This window comes from Canis lupus, chromosome 28, assembly GCF_003254725.2.
Source record: "Canis lupus dingo isolate Sandy chromosome 28, ASM325472v2, whole genome shotgun sequence".
Classification (NCBI taxonomy): Eukaryota; Metazoa; Chordata; class Mammalia; order Carnivora; family Canidae; genus Canis; species Canis lupus.
Window position 1 is genome coordinate 32,659,113 of NC_064270.1, and position 24,590 is coordinate 32,683,702.

The 24,590-nt window shown below is 41.5% G+C and overlaps 1 protein-coding gene and 1 long non-coding RNA gene across 2 annotated transcripts; one reads left to right on the top strand and one right to left on the bottom strand.

The window, feature by feature from the left end:
- Nucleotides 1-3,429: 3,429 nt before the first annotated feature.
- LOC125753916 (uncharacterized) lies at nt 3,430-6,689 on the bottom strand. The gene is made up of 2 exons (XR_007406765.1): nt 6,125-6,689; nt 3,430-5,663 (listed from the first exon to the last, which is right to left on the bottom strand). It is a non-coding gene; the product is annotated as an uncharacterized LOC125753916 (long non-coding RNA).
- Nucleotides 6,690-7,027: 338 nt separating this feature from the next.
- C28H10orf88 (chromosome 28 C10orf88 homolog) lies at nt 7,028-23,989 on the top strand. The gene is made up of 6 exons (XM_025467513.3): nt 7,028-7,348; nt 8,045-8,248; nt 9,546-9,618; nt 12,121-12,327; nt 17,523-17,977; nt 22,847-23,989. The coding sequence occupies exons 1-6, from the start codon at nt 7,185-7,187 to the stop codon at nt 23,079-23,081; spliced, it is 1,338 nt and encodes a 445-aa protein (XP_025323298.3). The 5' UTR covers nt 7,028-7,184; the 3' UTR covers nt 23,082-23,989.
- The last annotated feature ends 601 nt before the right edge of the window (nt 23,990-24,590 follow it).

Genomic DNA, 24,590 nt, shown 5'->3' on the forward strand with positions numbered 1-24,590 from the left:
GGACTCAGATGTATGTTCACTGACTTCTGAATATTGTCATACTTTATGGTGAAGACAAAAAAGATTTCAAAAAGCAATAATGAATAAAATGTTATAAATCAGGTTTATATTATTTTAAGATATTCATACCTAGCAAAGCTGGTTCAGTTAAATGAGGAAATTATTTTAACTATGAAGGGTTATTCCTTGCTGCTCTGGCTAAACCCTGGGTGAGGTTATAAACAGCAGGGGGCTTATCAACAAAACTAGTGGCATAAGACCTCTGAAAATTCTTTCCTGTATAAAAGCAGTAAAAAATCTGGTAGAAAAAGGGTCTTTTTTAGACCCTGGAAATTCACTAAAAGCTTGCTGCTCAAGAAACACCTATTTTTAAGAACAACTGAGTCTCAGTATGAGCAGCAAGGCTTTGTGGCATTGTTCTATCACTCCCTCTCCAGCTCCATGACAACCTTGAAACTAAAACCCAAGCTGCACTGCAGCCACCAAAGGGAAAACAGAGGTAGAGCTCTTTCAAAGCCTCATTCCCAAAGAACTGTCATTATCTGACCTGTCTTCCGGTCACATGGAAATCCTCACTTGCAAAGCTATCTGTATTTGACCTAACATGGAGTTTGCCCGATGCAAAAAGTCTTCCTTTAAGGGGATTTTGGCAAAAACAACTATACCTTTTACCTTTCTGGCTGCCTGAGGTAGTGGATAACATTTGGGGGCAAATCACAGAATAGCCAAAAAGCTTAAAGGAAAAGCTGGTAAATTAGCTGTCCATTCAGGAGTTTTGAAAAGTTCTGACATATTCCTGGGACTCTAGGCCATGCATGTGTGCAGTGTGCGTGTCTAAGGCTATGAGTAACCTCAAGAAAGACATGAGATGGTCCTGAGCATTCACCACTGACTGACCCTGAGGCATTTTCCCAAGCAAAAAGTGAAGGCTTGGCTGGTTGTTGAAGCCATGCCCCAACATGCACATGGAGCCCCTCATGAAAGACTGGGAGATTTATTGGTTCCTCTGAAATGAAGTGTTGTTCTTCATTCCCTAGTGCTCACTAACTGTATCACACAGAGGCTTTGATTTTGGCTCTGAGCTGAAAGATATGCAAAGAAATCCAGTTGCATTTTATTTATTATTGTCATTGAAAAGATTTTCACCTTAAGTGTTCATTGGCAAATCACATGCAGTGATTAGGCAAGAGCGCTGAGAGTGATAGGAGGGGCCATGTTGGCAAGGAGTAGACAGCAGCTGTGCTCAGAATCTGGGAGTTGAACTTTTGTGATGTGATCCCAGTTACAGGGGCTTGTTTTTTCCTGTGGCAAAGTCTTAGTAATTCACACCCACCAGGACTTTGATCCACATCACCTATTTTGCCAAGTGTCATCCCCTGCAGCTAACCCCTGGGGCAGGTGGCTGCAAATACCCCAATACTTGTGGATTGCACCACTGGCATCACTGCTGGCAGAAAGCAGCCTGGATCCCAGGCTACCGGGAGTAAACCTGTGAGCTCCCCGCATCTGACCCAAGGTCCATCCCTGTCCTCTCTCACAGCTCTCAGGACTGTGGGCTTTGCTTCAGACTCCTCCTGTTCAGCTGAGGGCTTTGTTGTGGTCCTGGCAACTGCTGTGAGAAGAGTCAGGTTTTACCCTAAAGAGGGAGGAGGAGCTTCCAAATTGAAATCCTAGTCTAGTGATACATTCAACTAGAGTATATTATAGAATTTATACATGCTAGTTATTTTAAGCTCCCTGATAATTCCAAAATCTGTGTCATACGTTAAGACTGGTTCTAATGCTTGCTTTGTCTCTTTGGCACAAGTTTTTCTTGCCTTTCAGCCTGTGCAGTAATGTTTTGTTGAAAGTCAGACATAATGTAATGAAGAAATGCATAGGAACTGAGGTAATCACGTTTTACTGAGGTAATCACATAAAAATCAGAGTTTTATGTTAATCTGGTTAGGAATTAAGCAATGTTTAATATTCGCTGGAACTACAGGTGCCAGGGGCTTCAATTTCCTCTAATATTCCTGCTCTTTTCCCTCCTATTGCCTTCTGGTTTCCCTAGAAAGTCCATTTAAAATAGTCTGCATCTTACTCTCCTAATTGTAATGGACTGTTTTTATCCCAGAGCCCTGCTGACATGGTGGTAAGGCACTGGGGAAGGAAAGCATTCCATAATCTTTTTTTAAAAGATTTTATTTATTTATTCAAGCGAGACACAGAGAGAGAGAGAGAGAGAGAGAGAGAGGCAGAGACACAGGCAGAGGGTGAAGCGGGCTCTATGCAGGGAGCCCAACATGGGACTCGATCCCCGGGTCTCCAGGATCAGGCCCTGGCCTGAAGGCAGGGCTAAACCGCTGAGCCACCCAGGCTGCCCCCAGCATTCCATAATCTTAAGACTGAATCTGTTTTTAGCAGACCTGAGTCCCTTGCCTGTCACCTTCAAAAGTGTTTGTCTTTTTTCCCCCCTCTCCCTACATGCAACAGGAAAGCTAAACTGCTCATCCCCCAGATCACAAAAGACTCTGGTAGCTTCCCCCCCAGAAAGTACACCTTTATTAAGGAGACTACTATGGGTTATATTTCGGAATGGTTACTTTTCCCTTCCACCTGCAGAAAGCACTAGGAGATTCTTCTCCAATCTTCACTGTGCAAATCTGGTGGGATTCCTGGAAGTAAAACCCATAAAAGTGTGGGGCCTCCTAAAAGTGGGCTCCCAGGAGTTATCTATCTCTCTCAGAGGAGGCTCAGCCTCCAGTAGTTCATTGATGACCATTTAAGTGTTCCTCCCAGTTATCCTCCAGAGGATTTTGTTCCTAGTAACCAATCTCCACTGGGATTTTCTGCATTTACCTATTTTTCCAGTTGTCAGAGTGGCTGTTTACCCTGTGACCTCATCACCTGGTGGATTTTTAAAAAGTCATTGATTTTTCAGTTTGTTCAACATTTTTGTTGTTGTTGTAAAGATGGTTGTGATAAATCCCAAACTCTTTTCATGTCAGAGCTGAAACCAGAAGTGTTTTTTTTTTTTTTAATTAGTAACATAAACCCACATAAACAAAAGCTCTTTGGAGTATTCAACATATGAGTGTATAAAGGGTCCTAAGCCAAAAGTGTCTCAGAACCACTGTGTTACAATACACAGTCATGATTCACAGTGTAAATCCTAAAATATTAAATTTCTCTTTAAAATAGGCAAGCCAGGGGGCAGCCAGGGTGGCCCAGTGGTTTAGTGCCACCTTCAGCCCAGGGTGTGATCCTGGAGACCTGGGATTGAGTCCCACATCGGGCTCCCTGCATAGAGCCTGCTTCTCCTCTCTCCCTCTCTCTTTCTCTCTCTCTCTCTCTGTCTCTCATGAATAAATAAATAAAATCTTTTAAAAAATAAATAAATAAGATAAAATAGCAAGCCAAAAAATACCACATCATGATACTGGTGGAAAGTTTTCAAAAATGTTTTAATTGTTTAAAGTGATAAAAAGGCAAGAAGAAACATTTGCAATTCATGGTAAGAGTAATTTAGCTTATTAAAATCAAGGTAGATGGGATCCCTGGGTGGTGTAGCGGTTTAGTGCCTGCCTCTGGCCCAGGGTGCGATCCTGGAGACCCGGGATCGAATCCCACATTGGGCTCCCTGCATGGAGCCTGCTTCTCCCTCTGCCTGTGTCTCTGCCTCTCTCTGTGTGTGTGTGTGTGTGTGTGTGTGACTATCATAAATAAATAAAAATTTAAAAAAAAGTTTTTAAATCAAGGTAGAGGATCCCTGGGTGGCTCAGCGGTTTGCCGCCTGCCTTTGGTCCAGGGCATGATCCTGGAGTCCCGGGATTGAGTCCCACGTCGGGCTCCCTGCATGGAGCCTGCTTCTCCCTCTGCCTGTGTCTCTGTCTCTCCGTCTCTCTCTCTCTGTGTCTATCATAAATAAGTAAATAAAATAAATCATAAAAAAATAAAAATAAAATCAAGGTAAACTCTGCACTACCACAACTACTCTGGCTTTGATTAAAAAAAGTATAAGACTGAATTTACTAGATTCTCCTTTTTCTGCTCCTCTTACGTTGTAATAAAGTTCTAAACCCATACTGCTTTGCTCATCAGTTCCATTCAACAAACCTTTTCTGAACCTCTCCGCCAGGTATAAAATAATTCCTAATCTTAAAAATCATTCAGATGGTAGAGAACACAAACGTTGAGAATTATTTTATACAATCCTAAACCACAAGAGAATTACAGTACCTGAAAACTTTTAGTACAGAAAAAGCAGTAACAAAATGGGAATTCTATACTTGGTTTTCAACGATAAACAGGATTTTTCCCTGCTATCCACGAAAAAAGACATTGTAGGTAGAGAGGAAAGCATGGGCAAAGGTAGGGGAGCCTGCGGCATAGGCAGGAGTCACATATACCAAAGACTTTATTTTTTTTATAAATTTATTTTTTTAAATTTTTATTTATTTATGATAGTCACACACACACACAGAGAGAGAGAGAGAGAGAGAGAGAGGCAGAGACACAGGCAGAGGGAGAAGCAGGCTCCATGCACCGGGAGCCCGATGTGGGATTCAATCCCGGGTCTCCAGGATCACGCCCTGGGCCAAAGGCAGGCGCTAAACCGCTGCGCCACCCAGGGATCCTATAAATTTATTTTTTATTGGTGTCCAATTTGCCAACATACAGAATAACACCCAGTGCTCATCCCGTCAAGTGCCCCCCTCAGTGCCCATCACCCATTCACCCCCACCCCCCGCCCTCCTCCCCTTCCACCACCCCTAGTTCATTTCCCAGAGTTAGGAGTCTTTCATGTTCTGTCTCCCTTTCTGATATTTCCCACTCATTTTTTCTGATTTCCCCTTTATTCCCTTTCACTATTTTTTATATTCCCCAAATGAATGAGACCATATAATGTTTGTCCTTCTCCAATCGACTTGCTTCACTCAGCATAATACCCTCCAGTTCCATCCACGTTGAAGCAAACGGTGGGTATTTGTCATTTCTAATGGCTGAGTAATATTCCATTGTATACATAGACCACAGATTCTTTATCCCTTCATCTGTCGATGGACACCGAGGCTCCTTCCACAGTTTGGCTATTGTGAATGTTGCTGCTATAAACATCAGGGTGCAGGTGTCCCGGCATTTCATCGGATCTGCATCTTTGGGGTAAATCCCCAGCAGTGCAATTGCTGGGTCGTAGCAGGAAACCACAAATATTGGAGAGGATGTGGAGAAAAGGGAACCCTCTTACACTGTTGGTGGGAATGTGAAATGGTGCAGCCACTCTGGAAAACTGTGTGGAGGTTCCTCAAAGAGTACCAAAGGCTTTAGATGCTGTGCTAATGGGCAAAGATGGTGGTGGCTCAGGAGCAGGAAAATCAGAGGATGGGGCACAGAATGAAACAAAGATGAAAATGCGAGCTAATGACCAGTGAAGAAACTCCTGAAAGTATGCCATGAAAGTTAGTGCTTGGAAACAGAAGAGGCAGAGATGGAAAAAAGATAGAAAGCTTTGTCTTTAAAAAAAAAAAAAAAAAATCAGGGGATCACTGGTGGCTCAGCGGTTTACCGCCTGCCTTTGGCCCAGGGTGTGATCCTGGAGTCCCGGGATTGAGTCCCGCGTTGGGCTCCCGGCATGGAGCCTGCTTCTCCTTCTTCCTGTCTCTCTCTCTCTCTCTCTCTCTCTCTGTCTTAAATAAATAAATAATAAAATAAATAAATAAATAAATAAATCTTTAAAAAAATCAGGACTTGGAGAGATTTATTGGATATATGGGCATGAAAGAAAGGGAAGGCCTATAGCCGTCTTTAGTTTTCTGACCTGTGGCTTTTAACTTTGCATAAGGAAGTCAAAACCCAGTTGAAAGTATTCCTCTAGTTCATTACCTTGCAGGTTGCTATTTTTGGAAAAAAAAAAAAAAAAAAAGTCTATTTTCCTTTGGAGACCGTCCAATACATTAACATGTGATCCCTTGGTGGTGTTTCTTTCAAACGTGGTGAATGCACCTAATAAACACTCTGCATAACAATACTTAGCAAAAAGTTACAGCCCAATTTTTCTAACAGATAAAAAAAAGAATGAAACAGCTATTGTACAAGTAACTCTTGCTTTCCCAAAGTTTGTGTGACCCTGCTTAGCTTTTACCTTATAATACAGTAAGGCCTCCAAGTTCATCAAAGCAAAATCCTCTTCACCTTTCTTTCGGTTACCTAGAAACCGGCACTAATAACGCAGGCCTTTGTAAAAAAAAAAAAAAAAAAAAAAACAAAAAAAGCACAGAGGAAACACATGCAGCTTCTGAGAAGCAGAGGATGCTCTTCCCTTCAGGCCACGTCGGGTTAGGAAAGCTTTTTTTACGAGAACCCTCTAGTTTCGGGGATGAGGCAGATCTGTATTCTCAGGAGGTTCATATCCTCACGTAACTCCAATAAGACCTTAAGAAACACAAAATAAGTTACTTGGCACTGAAACAAAAGTCCCAGAAAAGCAAATCCTAAAGCAAAAGTAACAGGAGACAGCGCGAGATTTCTATTCTCTAGAGAGGCTGCTGTCAGCCCAAATCTGAAGAACCCTCACGTTCCCATTTCATTTATTTTATCTGAATCTCATTATCCAGTTTTCTCCAGGTGAGGGTGACAGGAAGAGGCAGGAGGCACCTGTCACCGCCCCTCCCAGCTCCCACCAGCGCTGCGGCCCCGGGGCGCGAGGCCCGCTCCACCGCCTCCGCGCCCGCCCCGCCCCGCCTCGCGCCGCGGGGTCACTAACGCGGCCGCTGACCCGCGCCGAGCGCACCTGCGCCCCCCCCACCCCCGCCCCGGGCCGCCCCGCAACCGCCGCCCACGCCGCCCGCTCGCTCCGCCCGCCCACGTGCTAAAACCGCCCGCGCCCGCGCCGCGCCTGCGCACAGCTCCCTCCGGGCCCAGGGGCCGCCGCGGCGCATGCTCCGACCCGGGCTCTCCCCCGCCCGCCGGCCGCGGGGCTAGAGGCGCCGGGCCCAGGGCAGCCGGCGCGCATGCGCGTCTCCGGTACGCGTCCTTCCTCCCCCCGGGACCAGGAGCCCGGGCCTCGGGTGTGAAGCCCGCGGCGCCGGAAGTGGCCGTGCTCCTCCGCCTCGCCTCGCCTCGCCTCGCCTCGCCTCGGCCCTGGCGGAAACTGACGCCCTGGAAGAGAGGTTCCGGGGTTGGCCGGGGCTGGCGGCGGCGGGATGGAGAGCGGGGCCGAGGACGCGGGGCTGAGCCGCCGCCCGGTGCTGGCCTCCTCCTGGGACGCCGCCTGCGGAGCCCTGGCCCAGAGCCTCCGCCTCACCCGCGCTGACCTCGGCGCCCGGGAGCTGGACTGGGACGAGCTGCTGGCGCCGCCTGCCGCGGGGTGCGTGGGGCCGGCGGGGCCTGGGGCGGCGGCTGCGGGTGGTCGTGCCCCTGGGGGAGCGGGGAGGGCAGGTGGGGGCGGAGGGGGAGGGGGCGGAGGGGGAAGGGGGAGCGGGGAGGGCAGGTGGGGGCGGAGGGGGAAGGGGGCGGAGGGGGAGGGGGCGGAGGGGGAAGGGGGAGCGGGGAGGGCAGGTGGGGGCGGAGGGGGAGGGGGCAAGGGGGAGGGTAGGTGGGGGTGGAGGGGGAGGGGGGAGCGCTGAGGACAGGTGGGGGGGACGGGGAGGGGGCAAGGGGGAGGGCAGGTGGGGGCGGAGGGGGAGGGGGAGACGGGGGTTGGGCAGGCAGGGGGGAGAGGGGGAGCAGGGAGGGCAGGTGGGGGGAGGGGGACCAGGAGACGGGGGAGGGGGAGGGCCGGTGGGGGCCGTGCGGGGGGCGGGGGTGGGGGAGGGCGGGGTCCCTCACGGGGCACACGGGAGGCGCCCGGGGAGCTGGCTGCGTGGAAATGCGGGGGCCCGCGGGGGTCGCGCCCTGGAGTCCGCGGGTGCTGGCGGCGGGGGCGGGGGCGGGGCGGGGCGGGGCCCCAGGGCTCAGTGGAGGAGGTGAGTGAGGACGACCCGCGCGCGGCCTCCCCCTCCCGAGAGCTCCGAGCAGTGCCCACGACTGGCCCCAGTAACGCGTCGGGCGCTCTTCTTTGCAGCCGAGAGCTGGTGGTTTTGAGGACAAGCCCGAGCAGCCCTGACGAAAAGCCCTGCTTCCTTTACCTGAGATGTGACCCTAAAGCAGGTGAAGAAATCGCTTCTGTTGGCGTCTTGAGTTCAGCGAGAAACATGGAAGTGTACGTGGGAGAGGAGTACTGTGGCACCAGCAGGGGCAAGAGTGTGTGCGGTGACCTGGGCGGCAGGTGGGTGACAGGCCACCCGCAGGTGTTGTCCCCAAGCCCTGTGACCTCCCTCAGCTTTGCTGCTACTCACCGACTCCCTGAGCTTGATGCCAGACGCCAGCGGGGAGAAGTTTCTCGCTCCTACGGGTCTTTGAGACAGTCTGGGTCAGCTTTCTCCTGGGTAGAAATGTGCAGACCTGGAGCCGATGGAGGGAGGTGCCTGGGTGGAGGGTCCTACTAGTAAGTGGAGGACTTTGATTAGAATTTAAGTTCTAAAAAAAAAGAAAAAAGAAAAAAAAGAATTTAAGTTCTGAGATAAATGTTTTTGGACTGTCTTAACTCAGACGGGTCTGTTTTCCAAAAATTAATCAGTCTGGAAAGTTGAACACGTTTTCTTGTAGGAAGCCCATTAGGAATAGTGCAGAAGTCCCACTGTGCCATACCACTAAATTTAACCTGAGATTGTTTTTTATTTTTTATTTTTATTTTTCTTTTTGGGGGAGGAAAGCAGAGGAAGAGAATCTGAAGCAGGCTCCATGCAGGTGTGGTATCCATGGGATTGGATTTCAAGAGCCTGACATCATGACCAGAGCGAAACCAGAAGTCCAACCCTTAACCAAGGGAGCCACCCGGGCACCCCTGAATTTTTTTCTGAATTCTTGAGTCTGTCCAAGTCTTTCTTTAATAGAACTCAGAATATGAACTGTTTCATATACCATGTATATGGTATATGGCGCATTTGGTGGAGGAACGAACTCTTGGTTTTGGCTCAAGTCATGATCTCAGGGTTTGAGATGGAGCCTCACTTCGGCTCTCCTCTCAGCCTGGAGTTGGCTGAAGATTCTCTCTCTCCCTCTTCCTCTGGCCCCACTGTGCAGTCTCACGCTGCCCCCCGCCCCCAATAAGTAAATCTTAAATATGCCCTGTGCTGCATGATTATACGTGTTATCTAACTTAACTTATATAAGTAGTAAGTGACAGATGTAGTTTTTTTACCCAGTGCAATTCAGTTTGAAGCCACAATTCTTTATGCCTCACTAGGAAAACTGAATTCTCAGGATTTATGTATTGTCCTTGAAACCTTCATTTTTTTTTTTTAAGATTCTATTTATTTATTCATGATAGACATAGAGAGAAGCAGGCTCCATGCCGGGAGCCTGATGTGGGACTCGATCCTGGGACTCCAGGATCACGCCCTGGGCCAAAGGCAGGCACTGAACCGCTGAGCCACCCAGGGATCCCAAAACCTTCATTTTTAAATGGAACTATTAAAAGTGATAATGTATGAAAATTTTAAGAACTTCTTTTTTATTTGCAGTGAAGATGAAAAGATTATTTTGTACAAGAAATACCTAACATTGGAGTCCTCCGTACATTCTTGTAAAATAAAGGTAAGTAATCACTCAATTATAACTAATTTGAAAAATGCAGTTATTTTTGTGCTATATAAACTTATCTTCTGATGGTTCAGTAATGCAATACATTCATTCAGTGTGGTCCCTGGTTTTAGTTGAGAAATACTTAGTGAACATGTAAGAAGAAATTTTCTAAAAAATCAACGTTCTTCTTTTAAAATGTGAACATTTATTAGTTATGGCAATGCCAAGCCATATACTATTGTTCATACAGTATTATTGTACTTTTAAACCTTGGGGAACTGAATTTAAAAACATTTTTTATTTTTATGTAAAACTTAGGTGAAAACCATAAGCAATTTTTGACCCAAAACACCCCAAAAAAGAACACAGAGAAGTTTCAGACAAAGGCACCACACAGTTAAAAGACTTTGGACTTTAGCATGAAAAATATTGTTGAAGTGAACTTTAATGCTGTCACCAGAACCTAAGGAAAGAGTCCTGAGCTGGAAATCATAAGCCTTGACTTAGGAGCTTTGTTCCTGACTAGCAGGATAGGCATGGGCAAGTTTCTTCACCCCTTCAAACCTACCTTGTAGGTTATGTTAGGAGGCTGAAGACAGTACATCTTTGGGTTATTTTCATCCCTAAAATATTTTATCTCTGTGCTTGTTATTGCATAGAGAAAGTCGCAGAACTGTTTGTTCCAAGATGTTTTAGGTAGTAAATGCTAGTATCATCTAAAGACAGTTAAATAAAGTGATTGATTCATTACCCAAGTACTGAGTGCCATTCAATCCTATACCCTATACTAAGTATTTAGGAATTAGCAGTAATAAAATAAATTGAAACAAAGCCCTCACTGTGTTGCTGATATTATAGGGGGCAACACAGATAATATGTAGGTTGCTGATATTATAGGGGGCAACAGATAATATGTAGGTTGCTGATATTATAGGGGGCAACACATAATATGTAGATTAAATATGTACTGTTTGGGAATTAAAAAGCAGAAAAGGGATCATAGGGAGGTGGGCATATAGACGTATAAATTTAGTGAAATGTTTACTTAATTGCTGAAGACCGTCATATTTGGTGCCACACTGAGTTTTTAGATCATGGATCTGTATTCACCTGTGTCTTTGTGTGATATATGGGATTATGTGTCAGTGAATGTTTTTTGTAACTGTTCTTTGGAAGTATGTGGGAATGCAAAGATTTGTTTCATTTAGGGGGTTCTTATAAAGACATCTGGAGCAAGACTATATGAAAGTTAAAAGCTACAGGTGTGGGGCACCTGGGTGGCTTAATTGGTTAAGCAGCTGACTTTAAGCTCAGGTAGTGATCCCAAGATCCAGGGATTTAGCCGTGCATCGGGGTCCCTACTCAGTGAGGAGTCTGCTTCTGCCTCTCGCTCTGCCTGCCATTCCCTCTGCTTGTGCTCTCTGTCAAGTAAATAAAATCTTTACTAAAAATAAAAAGCTACTGGTGCATATTTTTGAGTCCTTAATCAGTGATCAGTACTAGAAATTTTAACACATAATCCTCAGAACAACCATATGAAACATTGTTATCACTCTCCCTCATTTTGCTCCTTACTCAAGTTTTGGCATTTGCCCAAGGTCACATAGGCTATGCATTGTGGCAGCATCATTGTATGCAGGTCTGGCTGATTCTAAATCCTGTGCCTGTTCTACTTTTCTACTTTGTTGCCCATAGCAGGCAGAAAATGTTTTTGGTTCAGAAACATGGACAAAATGAGGCAGTGTAAAGCGTTGGGAAGACTACTGTGGTCAGACTGGAAGAAAAAGGTTCAAAGCTCGACCTTTATTACTTGGGTGTCCTTTGACAAATTAGAAATCACTCTTGAACTCTTTTTTTTTTTTTTTTTTTTTTTTTTTAATTCATGAGAGAGAGAGAGAGAGAGAGGCAGAGACACAGGCAGAGGGAGAAGCAGGCTTCATGCAGGGAGCCTGACATGGCACTCGATCCCAAGTCTCCAGGATCATACCTTGCGCTGAAGGCGTCACTAAACCGCTGAGCCACCCGGGCTGCCCTTGAACTCATTTTTTTAATCAGTAAATGATCAAGCTTTATTAGATCATCTTGACAGTCCCTTACAGTTCTAACTTCTGAAAGCCTGACTTATATGTCAGTAAACACTTAGCATGGGCTCTAGGCAGCCTTCTTTTGTATTAAATATATTTATACTGCAAGTTGCAGTATGTTAAGGTCTCAGATTGGTACAGTTTATTTTCAATTCTTTAAACGGAGTAAATGTTATTTTATGTTTCCCACCCCCATTTGTTATTTTATGTGTAATCTCTTAGTACTTCTGAGCCTCATGATAAATTGAATTATTTTTCTATGACTGTGCTAGAGAAAACTTAAAAATAAAAACATTTATGGTTAATTTTTTTATTCTCGAATGCTTCACTCTTAAGTGATAACAAGAAATGACTTTATTTTTTTAAGAAATGACTTTAAATGATGGTTGTTTTTAATATTATTTTCTGGAACTCTTTTGTTTTGTAATAGTTGCTCTCCTTTGGTGAAAAGCAGTGTGTGTTCATCAGTAAAGTTGTGGTACAATTGAGGCGGGTTTCAGCAAATTCTTCAACAAGCTCTCCTGCTCTAGGATCAAGGATAGACCTGCAGAGGGTCCAGACTCTCATGGAGGCTATGGGGTCAAAGTTGTCACCTGGCGCTCAGCAATTGATGAATATGGTTCGATTTCAGCAGCAGGTAGGTAAAGTAGGATTCTGTCCAGGTACTGTTAAAAATTTCAAAGTGATGAGTTTTTATAAGGACATGTATTGATTTAGGTTTTTTTCTTTGACCTTTTACTGTTGATTAGATTGTTACCTTTATTTGCTTTTGTAAACTAGCATTTTGTAGAATTTCTGTTCTGTAAAATATCTTACTACAGATCTTCACAATTTTTCTTGAATTTACTTATTCATTCATTCAGCAGGTATTTTTTAAGCACCTTCTTGGTGAATAAGGCACAGTTTTGAGCACTTTAGAGGGTTTTTCTCAAGCTTAGAGATAAAGAGAAAATTAGAAGATGGTTGTGTAAAGGAATATTGGGGAACAATGGAAGAATTTGCCAAGCTTGTGAAACTTCAGCTGTTTTAAAAGAGTTTGGGATGTTTTTTAAAGTACAAGCCACGGAACACCTGTATCAGAATCTTTCCAGTGTTTACAAAATGCATATGCCAGCCACACTTTCTACCTACTCAATCTTGGAGAGTGGGGTCCAGGAATTAGTACCGTAAATAAGTATGCTAGGTTAATTTTATGCACTCTATGGTTTGAGAATAGCCCTTTCAGTGCAAAGATTCTGTGGAGAAACAGATAAGATTTTAAAAAGGAAGAAATTTTCAAAAGCAAGAAAAGATTTTGGAAATAATCAGAAGAGATGAATGAATTAAATATAACTAGTTCACTGATTTCTATCTTTTAAAGACTTGACTTTGGGTGAAAAAAATGGTAGTAGATTTATTTTGGAGGGGGACATCATGTCTTTATTAAGGCTCGAGTCCTAAAATACTACGTTTTCTTTGCCATGAATTTGAATGAGTGCCAAAATGTATTGAATAAAAAATAAAAGTGTTTTCCCAGCTGTCATCCTGTTCTCCAGAGGTAAGTACTGATAACAGTTTGGTGTGTATCCTTCTAGAGTTTTCTGCATGTAGAAACAAATGGAAACTGTCCCAGCTACCACTCCTGGGTTAATACGAGAGACACTATGTTGTAACTTGCTTACAACCAAGTCTTACATGCCAGGAAATTTGGGGAACACCCCAAATTTTGAGAGGTGGTTTGTTCAATCTCCTCTTAAACGTGCTAATGAAAGACTGTCTTTATTCCTTATTTATGGAGTGTATCCTGATTGTCTAGGGTGGATTATTGTTAAAAAACCAGGAATCTCTAGATTTCCAAGGCATAGCTTCTTGGAAAAGTCCCTGTGAGCATAAAATGGGGATGTTTCATGACCAGAACTACTCTTTCTGTGGAGGTGATTAACCGCACACATTATTTAGAGCCTTCCTCCATTAATCTGGATGGGCCTGTCCTGAAGAGGAAGGAAAGGACTTGGGGTACAAGTCCAAGATCTCTCCCTGCTTCACCTGTATCTTGGGATTGCTTGTTTTCTTGAAAGTTTCATTAAAGGTTAATACTCTGAGTAATGTGGGTCTTATTTGACAATACAAACTTCTGTTTTATCACAGTAAACGTTAAAGTTATTCCTCATTCCTTTGTATTTGACGTTCAGATTTGCTAGCTTTGATTTGGTTTTGCTCTAGTAACTTAGAAATAGCTGAGTGGAATTCTGTATCAAAGTACCTAACATATAGCTGTTGCTTAAAGTTATCTGAATGAAAGGATGTGCCCCATTTTCTGAAACATTAAATTGTTCAGGACTTGTACTCTGTTACTTTTTCCTCTGTAAAATAAAAATGGCTTTATAATTTTGTTTTTTTCTAATTATTAAAGGTAATACATGTTTGAGGTTTCTATAGTAAATAATTACAGGAAATTCATACTTGTATAATTCCTACCATATATGAAGAGATAAGCTTAATTTTTCAGAAATCTCTGTGTGTGTGTATACATACACATGAATGAAGTTAAACACACACACATAGCTCTTTATATATTCATTAAATATATGGGCTCAATTTTTTCTAAATGTTTTTATAATGTATATGTTGCTTAGTAACATTTGCATTTAACAGGATATTATGGGCCTTTTCCTAAGCAATAAATGTATATCTCTGTCATTTTCTGGATATTCTATGGTATGTAATCAGTCCTAGACTCATGGACATTTAAGTTTTTTAGTTTTTTTTTTTTTTTTTGGGACATGAGTAGCAGGACATTGAAGAAATTTGAATATCTATTTTTATATACTGGTTCAAATAGCTCTTCAGGGAAAATTCTTTTTTTTTTTTTTTTTCAAGATTTTATTTATTAGAGACAGAGAGGGAAAGAGGGAGCACAAGCTAGAGGATAGGCAGAGGGAGAGGGAGAAGCAGACTCCCCACTGAGCAGGAAACCTGAGGTGGCTGGATGCCAGGACCCTGGGATCATGACCTGAGCTCAAGTCAGACACTTACCCAACTGAGCCACCACGTGCCCCAAGGGTAAATTCTTAGCAGTGGAATTATTTTGGCAAAGACTAAGTCCTTTAAATTATTTAATATGTATTTAGCTGTCCACTTTCAAAAGGAATTGATGTGACTTCAGAACAATATATGACAGGACAAATAACAAGAATTGAACAAGTTCACATAAAAAGCAGTAAAACAACCACCAGCACCTGAGGTTTGTTCATTTATTATAGTGGCATGTAAGCTTATCTGTGAATATTTTGATATTTCATACAAAGAAAACAAAATCACCTGAAGACCTCTTATCTGGAAAAAAAAAAGACTAAAAATCAGGGATTTTCTTAAAATCAGAATATTAAGATGTGTCAGGAAAGGAAAATTTGCATAGCAAATACCTTTACATTTGGATTTTTCTATTACATTTTCTGCCTGATGAATGGTCATAATTTTGACATTGACTTTGATGTAAATATCCTTACTGTTAATGCTTACGAGTTTTCTGCTATGCATTTTTTTTGAGGTCCAATAGAGAAATAAATGAATTTTTCCATTATGACTGAAGCTCCTTTCAGCTAAAGGAGAGTTGTCTAAGTCACAATTTTGGAAATATAATTATGTATAATCCATCATGTTCCAGGAGTAATTTTAGGTTCGTTCAAAACTTGGATTCGGTGGAACAAGGTAAGTTGATAATAGAGTAAATTTCCCTATAAAGAGGCACCTGGGTGGCTCAGGCGGTTAAGCGTTCTACTTTTGGTTTTAGCTCAAGTTCTGATCTCAGGGTCGTGGGAATGAGAGCCTCATTGGGCTCCACTCTCAGTGGGGACACACTCTTTCTTTTAATAAGTAAATCTTTTAAAGAGTATGTTTCATTTATTATTTTATTTTTTAAAAAGATTTTACTTATTTATTCATGAGAGACACAGAAAGAGAGGCAGAGACACAAGGCAGAGGGAGTAGAAGGCTCCATGCAGGGAGCCCAATATGGGACTCGATCCTCAGACCCAGGATCACGCCCTGAGTGGAAGGCAGACACCCAACCACTGAGCCACCCAGGCATCCCAAGAGTATGTTTTAAAGAATAATAAAAAACTAAATATCCTCATAAAGAACATTCCTCCAAAGTGCAATTCACTGAAAGAATTTCTGTGGGGATTTGACATGCACACACACTTCTTTGCCTTCATTATTCCCCCTTTCTGCTTCATTTTTTCCTAAAGTATTTATCACCACTTCCATCCACATGACTTTTTCCTTCCTTTCCTTTCCTTTTCTTCTTTAGTCTCTCCCTATTCCCTTAGCATGTAGGCTCCATGAGGTCAGAATTTTAATCTTTGTTCACCGCCATATTCTTTTTCCAGTGTTTGAAATAGTGTTTAGCACAGAGTTAATTCCTAGTAAATATTGAATAAATGAATATTGGTTTAGCTCAGTCTAGAAATATTTTTTAGCATATCTAGATACGCTAATATCTAGTTTCTTTAGCTAATCTTAAGTAATACTTTCCAAACTGTCTCTCATAAACAATTATTTATGTGTTTATTTTTAAGTAGGCTCCACACCCATCCTGGAGCCCAACACGGAGCCTAAACTCACAACCCTAAGATTGACACCAAAATCAAGAGTCCGATGTTTAACTGACTGAGCCACCCAAGCGCCCCTCTCACAAACTATTGAACAGCAGAAACTCTGGGATGATATATCCTGATAAGAATCTATAGTACAATTCTGGGGTACCTGACTGGCTCAGTCAGTGGAATGTATGACTCTCAGTTGTGGAGTTGTGGATTTGAGCCCCACACCTGGGCATAGAGATTACTTAAAATCTAAAAAAATATATATATAGTACAATTCTACTGGTTTGATTTTAGGACAGAACCTTATACCTTAACACTTACTTAAGCTAGAGATTGTTTTGCTTTTCTCCTGTGGAAGAAAATTGAAGAGCATAATAGAGAGATGATAGCCTTCCCTTCAAAGTAAACCAGAATTTTCTCAGGAACTAATACTGCATGAAAATTCTTATTATCCTGGAAATTCTAAAAGAAACACAGCCAAAAGGTAGCTCATTTTAGTCATTGAAAATGTCACAAATGTACCAAATATACATATAATTTTAAATGACCTCAGTAACCTCCATGAGAAACTCATAGCAAAAGATATGCCTAAGTAAAAATGAGTAGTTTACCATATGTGGAGGGTTGGTGAATGATATTTAATTCTGAAAATCATCAATTACTGTGACTTAATTGAGAGTATCACATTTTATTACTATAAATTAAGGAGGCCTTTGTAGTGGAGACATTAATGCTAATGCAGTTTTACTAAGCATGTTAATATTTAATATTTCCTTTAGGAAAAACTATATGAAATCATTAAAAGGTGGGCAGCCCGGTGGCTCAGCGGTTTAGCGCCACCTTCAGTTCAGGGTGTGATCCTGGAGACCCGGGATCCAGTCCCACATCATCGGGCTCCCTGCGTGGAGCCTGCTTGTCTCTCTACCCCCGCCCCCCATGAATGAATAAATAAAATCTTAAAAAAAAAAAAAAAAAAGCCTTGACTCTGGAGTTAGGTGGCCTGGGTTCATGTCCCAGTTCTGCCACTTACTAGTTATGTTACCTTCGCCCGGTTACCTTTAGCCCTTGTTTTACCTTAGCCTTGATCTCCTCAATTTAGGATTGGCGTAGTAATCTAATAGCTTCCTTCCTATGGATGCTTTGAGTACTGGATGAAAGAATGCATCTTGCCTGACTTATAGCAATTACCCCCAGAGTTAGCTGTCATTACTATTAATAGTAATGTGGATTTATTTATCTTGCTTAGAATTGTGTTCCCATTGGAGAGCAGCTTCAGTCGGTTTTGGGAAATCCTGGTTACAAACGTATGATGGACCTGCAGTCGTCATCTGCTTCAGGAACCTTGGACAAGTCACCCTCCACGCCTTTCCCTTTTAGAACTGGATTGACATCCGGATCCCTGGCTGAAGACTTAAAAGCTTATATTGATAAAAGTCTGCAGCCACTTGGTGGAGGAAACATGACAGACCTCAAAGATTATAACGTGGTGCCACAAAACCATTCTCTTCTTGAGAATGACCTCAGAAGTGCAGTTTCTTCTTTCCTACCGAAGAAAGCAAGTGATCACTCAACTCTACCTAACTCTGAGTTGCCGCCTTTTCTCCAGAATCTGTGTAGTCAAGTTAACCATCTCCGTGTGGGACATAACACCAAGTGGCAGGAAAGCATCACTAAGGCCAGTGAAGGCGTTGTTGGTGCTGGGTAAGTATTTATTTTGAGACAAACATGGTTTAGATTAGGTAGGTGTGAGAACCAACTGAAGGGAAACAGCCTTATCTCAGTGCATACTACCTGAAAATTTGTTTCCAGAGATAATTTTAGGAGCTTATACATTTTACCACTAACACACTTCTAAGGAATAACTGTTATGCAGAGTAGAATTGGTTGCTTTGAAAGAGGTACCTAAAAGTGGAGGTTTTGAACGCTTCTCAGGGATTTGGGGGAAATAACCATCAGATAGACTTTGGAGCAGAAAATTATTTGTATGAGTGGAGAGGACTTGTGGCCTCATAAACTTCACATTGTTTTAATTTATGTTTGTCCTGTTATTCCGCTGGGTATGTCTGGCATTCATTATAACAGATTTTCTTTGTAGATCATGTTTGGCCTGGGCTAATTTTAAAATAATCAAAAGTATATTAGGATGGTAATTATTTATAGTACACAGCCCTGATCCCCTAATCTTATAATCTCATGTTTTAGCAGCACATGTTTGATTAAGAGATAGTTAGGAATGTAGTATGTTCCCTATCCTTTACATACATGTAATTTGTCAAAATAGTGCATTAGACTGGAATTCAGGACTCAGGTCATACTTTTGGCTTATCTACTTTGTCACAATTTAATTTCCTGTAACTTAGAGTTTTCATCTGAAAATGAGGCAGTTGGAATTAAACAATTTCATACCAACCATCAGAATCTAACATTTGTAGAAGACTCCACCAACAGTACCAGAATACACATTTTTTTTTCAAGTACCAGTGGAAGAGTCACAAATATAGATAATTTTTTGAGTTACAAAGTAAACCTGACCAAGCACTGAAATCACACAAAGTAAATTCTTTGACCTTAAATGAATCCCACTAGAAATCAATAACACAACAACAACAACAAATTTCCAATCTATGGCTCAAAAAGGAAGTCCCAAGAGAAATTTTAAAAATACTAGAAAATGAATGAAAATACAGTAGATCAAACTGAGATGCAGCTACTAAACAAGTGTTGGGTAGGATATTTATAGCACTAATTTTCACATATGAAAAGACGAAAGGTCTCAATAATGCAAAACTACAACTCAGAGAAGATGAAATAATCAGAATAATCCTATATAACCATTAAAGAAATTGGATTTGTAACTTAGAAGCCTAACAAAATAAATCCAAAGTAAGCAGAAAGAATGAAATGACAAAGAGTGGAAATTAACAAACTTGAAAACAGAAATAGTAAAGAAAACCCATGAAGAAATACAGTGAAATTGATAAAACTTTTAGGAAGACTGGCTAGCAAGACAGGCAGAGATGAAAAGAGAAGACATAAATCACCAATATGAGGAATGTAACTGGAGATGTCACTAGACATTGTAAGTCCATTTTAAAAAGGGAATATTGCAAATAACTTTATACTTGTAACTTTAACAATTTGGAAGAAATGAATTAATTCCTCAAAAAACCACACACTACCAAATTCATCAGGTAAAATAAGTAAAATAGTCGTATAATCACTAAAAGTGCTGAATTCATAATTTGCAAGGTAACATAAAAGCAATTTCTAGGCCCAGATGATTCCACTAGAGAATTCTTCCAAACCTTTACAAAACAGTTATAAACACTTCCCCAGAAAGAAGAGGAGGGAAGATGTCTCAATTCATTTTATGAAGTGAGTAGGCCCTGAGAACAAAATCTGCCCCAAAGAAAATGAGATACATAAAAATATGTAAGTACATGTAAAATACATAAATCTAAAACTAATTACAAAAACCTAAAAATTTAAATAAGACATATAGGATCTGTAGACTGAAAACTATACTGATCAAAGAAATCAGAGTAGACCAAAATAAATAGGCATACCATGTTCATGAATTTGAAGATTCAAATTCAGAAACCAGAAACAATGTCAGTTTTCCCCAAATTGATCCGTAGGTTTAATGCAATTCCTCCCAAAATTCAAAAACATCTTCTATAAGGGAAGATAAGATTATTTTAAAACGTAGAATTGGAAAGAAAAAACTGGAATAGCTGAAACAATTTTGAAAAGAGTAAAGTAAGAGAAATCATTACTTCATTTCAAAACCTATTACATAGTTACAGTATTTAAGACCATGATATTGGTAGGGGGACAGACACACAGAGTAACAGAATAGAGATGTAGCAATAGCCCTAAACAAGTATAGCCTACTGATTTTGACCAAGGTGCAATAGCAATTCAGTGGAGAAAGGGTAGACTTTTTTAACACATGGTGTTGTTAGAGCACAGGGATATCCAAAAGGCAAAAGGTGAACCATGTCCTAAACACAACTTATCCAAAAATTAACTCAAAATGGATCATACACTTAAAAGTAAAACATAAAGCTATAAAACTTTTATAATATATAAGAAAACATTTGGGGACCTACAACTAGGAAAAGTGCTCAAATGTTACCAGAATCACAGTAATGGAAATGATAAATTGGATCCTATCAAAATTTAAACTTCCTGTCTGTGAAAGACCCTGTTAAGAGGATTAAAATACAAATTACAAACTGGGAGAAAATATTTGCAAGTTAACATGTTTAAAAAATGACTTCTATTTAATAAATAGCTATCAGAACTCAGAGAAAAAAAGATGGGCAACAGATATTTTACTAGAAATAAGGGTATACAAATAAATGAAAGATCATTGTTGACTGCATGACTACTAGGGAAATGCATTTTAAAACCATAGCAGGATACCACTGCACAGTAAGTCTAAGGCTAAAATTTCAAAAAATGGTGGCAGTACAGAATGCTGATGAGGATGTGGAGAAACTGGATCTCTTCTACATTGCTGGTGGGGGCGTAGAATGCTATAGCCAGTGTAACCAACACTTTGGCAGTTTCTTGAAAACTAAACATAACAGTTAATGTGTGATCCAGCAATCTTACTCTTGAGCCTTTGTCCCAGAAAAATGAAAACTTCTGTCCACACAAGGAACTGCCCAGTTCTTCATGCAAAGCCTTGTTTCTATGTAATAGCCCCAAACTGGAAACAATCAAAATGTCTTAAAATACCTGAAGACTTCAAACAAACTGTGGTATGTCCATATCATGGGATGCTAATCAATAAAAAGGAATGAACCATTGACCCACACAATAGCAACTTGGGAGGACATTGTGCTGAATGACCAAAGAGAATCTCAGGTGGTCACATACTATATGATTGCCTTTGCACAATATTCCCAACTAAAGTGGTAGAGATGGAGACCATTGGTGGTTGCCAGGTGTTAGGGGTGGAGAGCGTTAGGGGAGTGGCTGTGACAGTTGGGGTGGCAGGAGGGAGATGCTTGTAGGAAAGGAGGAGTTGTGCATCTCAGCTGTGGTGATGTTCACGTGACTGTGTGTACATGGGAGAGGGTAGCATACACACACTGCCAGTTTTCTGGTTTTGTGTTCTACCAGAGTTAGGTGAGGTGGGACCATTGGGACCATTGGGTGAGGGTACTGGGAACTCTAGCATCTTTACAACTTCCTGTGACTCTGTAGTTACTTGGAAAACAGTTAAAAAAACCCTTACATATACTGGAATGAGGCTGTCAAACTTTTTGGTCTTTACACTGAAAAATAATTGAAGCCTCTAAAGAACCTTTATTTATGCAGATTATATAAAAGGATTCATTTGTTGAAAAATAACAAGCCCGTTATATAGGAACATAACAGTTTTTATGAAAAATATCTTTTCTAGAAGAAGCTTAGGGAGAATGGTATCCTGTGAAATCTATAGACTCGATACTAGCTTCTGGTTGCATTCTCATCTATATTGCCCTCTGCCCCCCTGCGTGTAGCATCAGTAGCTAGGAAGACACAGAAGTGGAGAGAACAAACGGGGTTAATCTCTGAAGAAAAGATTTATACCCTAAGTTTACTACCTTTGGAAAGTCTAAGAAACAGAAGCATACACAACCAAAACTTGTGTTAGTCACCTGAGCAGTGACATTGCACCTTGGGTAGCCTCTGGAAAATGTCCCTGTATGTTCTTTAGAATCCCAAGGATGAGAGTTCAGATAACATCTTAGTAGTAACGTGAGCACATTTGCCACTTCATGGAAGCTGAAAAAGTCATGGCGACCCCAGGGTTGTGTGGACCATACTCAGTCACTGCCCTAGTGTTCATTGGTTGTGAACTTGAGAAACTGAGTGCTCTTTACTTTTTTTTTTTTTTTTTCAGATTTTATTTATATATGTATGAATGAATGAGAGGGAGCATGAGCTGAGGGAGGGCAGAAGGAGAAGCAGACCCCTCCCCCCCCAGCAGAAACCCTGAGATCATGACTGAGCCAAAGTCAGACACTTACCTGACTGAACCACCCAGATGCCCCATTCTACTATTTTTATTTCTACTTGCCCATTCCAGTTATATTCAGTTTTAAACGTTTTCATATTAGGTTAGAAAAGAATCATCCAGTTATTAAATGAGGTGGTACAAGTGACAAAAGACAAAACTAGTAATTGTAGAGTTGTTGGGGGAGGTTCTTGGAAGACCTACATGGAGACCTTTAACAACTGGGCGAGATCAGTTCTGAATTGGGGCTCAAAATCCAAAGACCTTTAGTAAAGACTTGTTCTTTGAGGGTAGACATTCTGTCTTCATCGTTACAGTCTCATTTCAGTTGTATGCTGAGATGTTGAAAGAAAGGTACAGAATGCTTTGTGCGTTCAGGTCATGGTTGCCTGTTGCAGATGTATTTTGGCAGCTGGAAATAGGTCATGCGGGGACGGCACAGTTGCCCAGACTGATTTCCGCACTGTACGCTGGCTGCTGGTGTTAGCATAGTTGGGTTGTTTGTGTTATGAGATCAGAGATAACTGTCGTACTGGCCTTTGAAAATGTATTTTTAGAACGGAAGAGCAACCTGTGTGTTCCTACTTAGAAAAGATTCTCACTAAAAACTTGGAACTGATGGAAAAGAGACTCGTGGACTACGTCGACCAGCGACTGTGTAAACTCCAAGAGCACATGGACGCCAAGATTGCTCTGTTAATGGACCTGCTGCAGAGCCCCTACTCCCCACCCCCGGGGACCGCCCTCAGACCCTGTGACTCTGGAGAAAGACTTTCAAATGGAGAAAGATAAGTGCTCAACCTGTACGGTGCGCTACAGATATTTATTACGTATTTATTGCAAAGCCTAAACCCCCAAGGTTCAAAGCAAGTATTTCATGTCATTTGAGGATCATCCTCTCCCTTCCATCAAGTGACCTCCGTGTTCATTTGAACTCTACTTGTTACTGTAAATCCAGTACTGTGCACTAGGATTAATGGGATAGGGTCACCTACTATTTTTGTTTGCAATACTGTTTACTCTTACAGAAATTTTTGTGTATTTCTGGGTTAAGTGTTTGAAAATGTTAAAGATTTTTAATGCAATTCCTAAGTGTGTGTTATAGAATGTGTTTGATAGAAGTACATTTTTTATTTATAAAGAGGTTTATTTTATAGTCTTAGGAGTATGAAAAATAATGCGTAGAGTATGGATAATTTTTCTTTTTGTAATTGATTTTTAATGAAGCGTTGGATACCTGAGGCTTAAAAACCTTTCACAGAGATCACTAATTTACCTTTTGTATCATTTAATCTCAGATAATGAATAATATGCAATGTTTGAGGTGTGTGTGGACACCAGGGCCACTATTAGTGTCAGTACAGGGTAGCAGTCAGTTGGATAGTAAAAATCAAAACTGACCTATTCCTCGTTGGAATTAGTACTTTAGTATTTGATGTAAAATGGGAGAATTCAGCTTTTATCTCAGTAAACACAAGTTTAAGGAACACTCCTTTTCTGAGCTGCTACAGGTTCTTTCCAGAGCCCTTCTCTGTTAGGTTTCAAGTGTGAAGTGCTGTGGTTGTGCACGGATTGATGAGGGCTGGAAATCAAGATTGCACTTCTCTCCAGCAGGTGTAATTTCCCGAAATTAGAACTATTGTGTGTATGTCGAAGAGTAATCTATTTGCACTTAATAAACGTATCCACTTTGGAAACCACTTGTCTTAAGTAAATAGAAATGCTTTATTTTCAATGAATCTTAAAATGTTTTATTTTTTATGAAACTAGGGCATTTCACACCCATTTAATGTTTTGATGAGTTTTTATTCTTTTTTTTTTTTTAATTTTTATTTATTTATGATAGTCACACAGAGGGGGGGGGGGGGGCAGAGACACAGGCAGAGGGAGAAGCAGGCTCCATGCACCGGGAGCCCGATGTGGGACTCGATCCCGGGTCCCCAGGATCGCGCCCTGGGCCAAAGGCAGGCGCTAAACCGCTGCGCCACCCAGGGATCCCGAGTTTTTATTCTTTAAGGGCTAATTTAGATACTCTGTCCATGTTTAGGAAGCACAGTGCTAATGTTGGGTCACACCCTGCCCGGAACAGCCTGTCACCACAGTCACTCAATAATTTGCATACTACTTTTTCTAGTCTTTTCTAATTCGTGAGACATTCACAGCATATATAGCTGTAGGATCATACTTCCTTTGTCATTCGGGAGAAATGTCTCACTAGGAAGAGTGCACAACCGCTCACATTAGCATCACAATTTACAAGTAGTAAAACATCTGTTCTCATTGAAGCCTCTTAAACAGTGA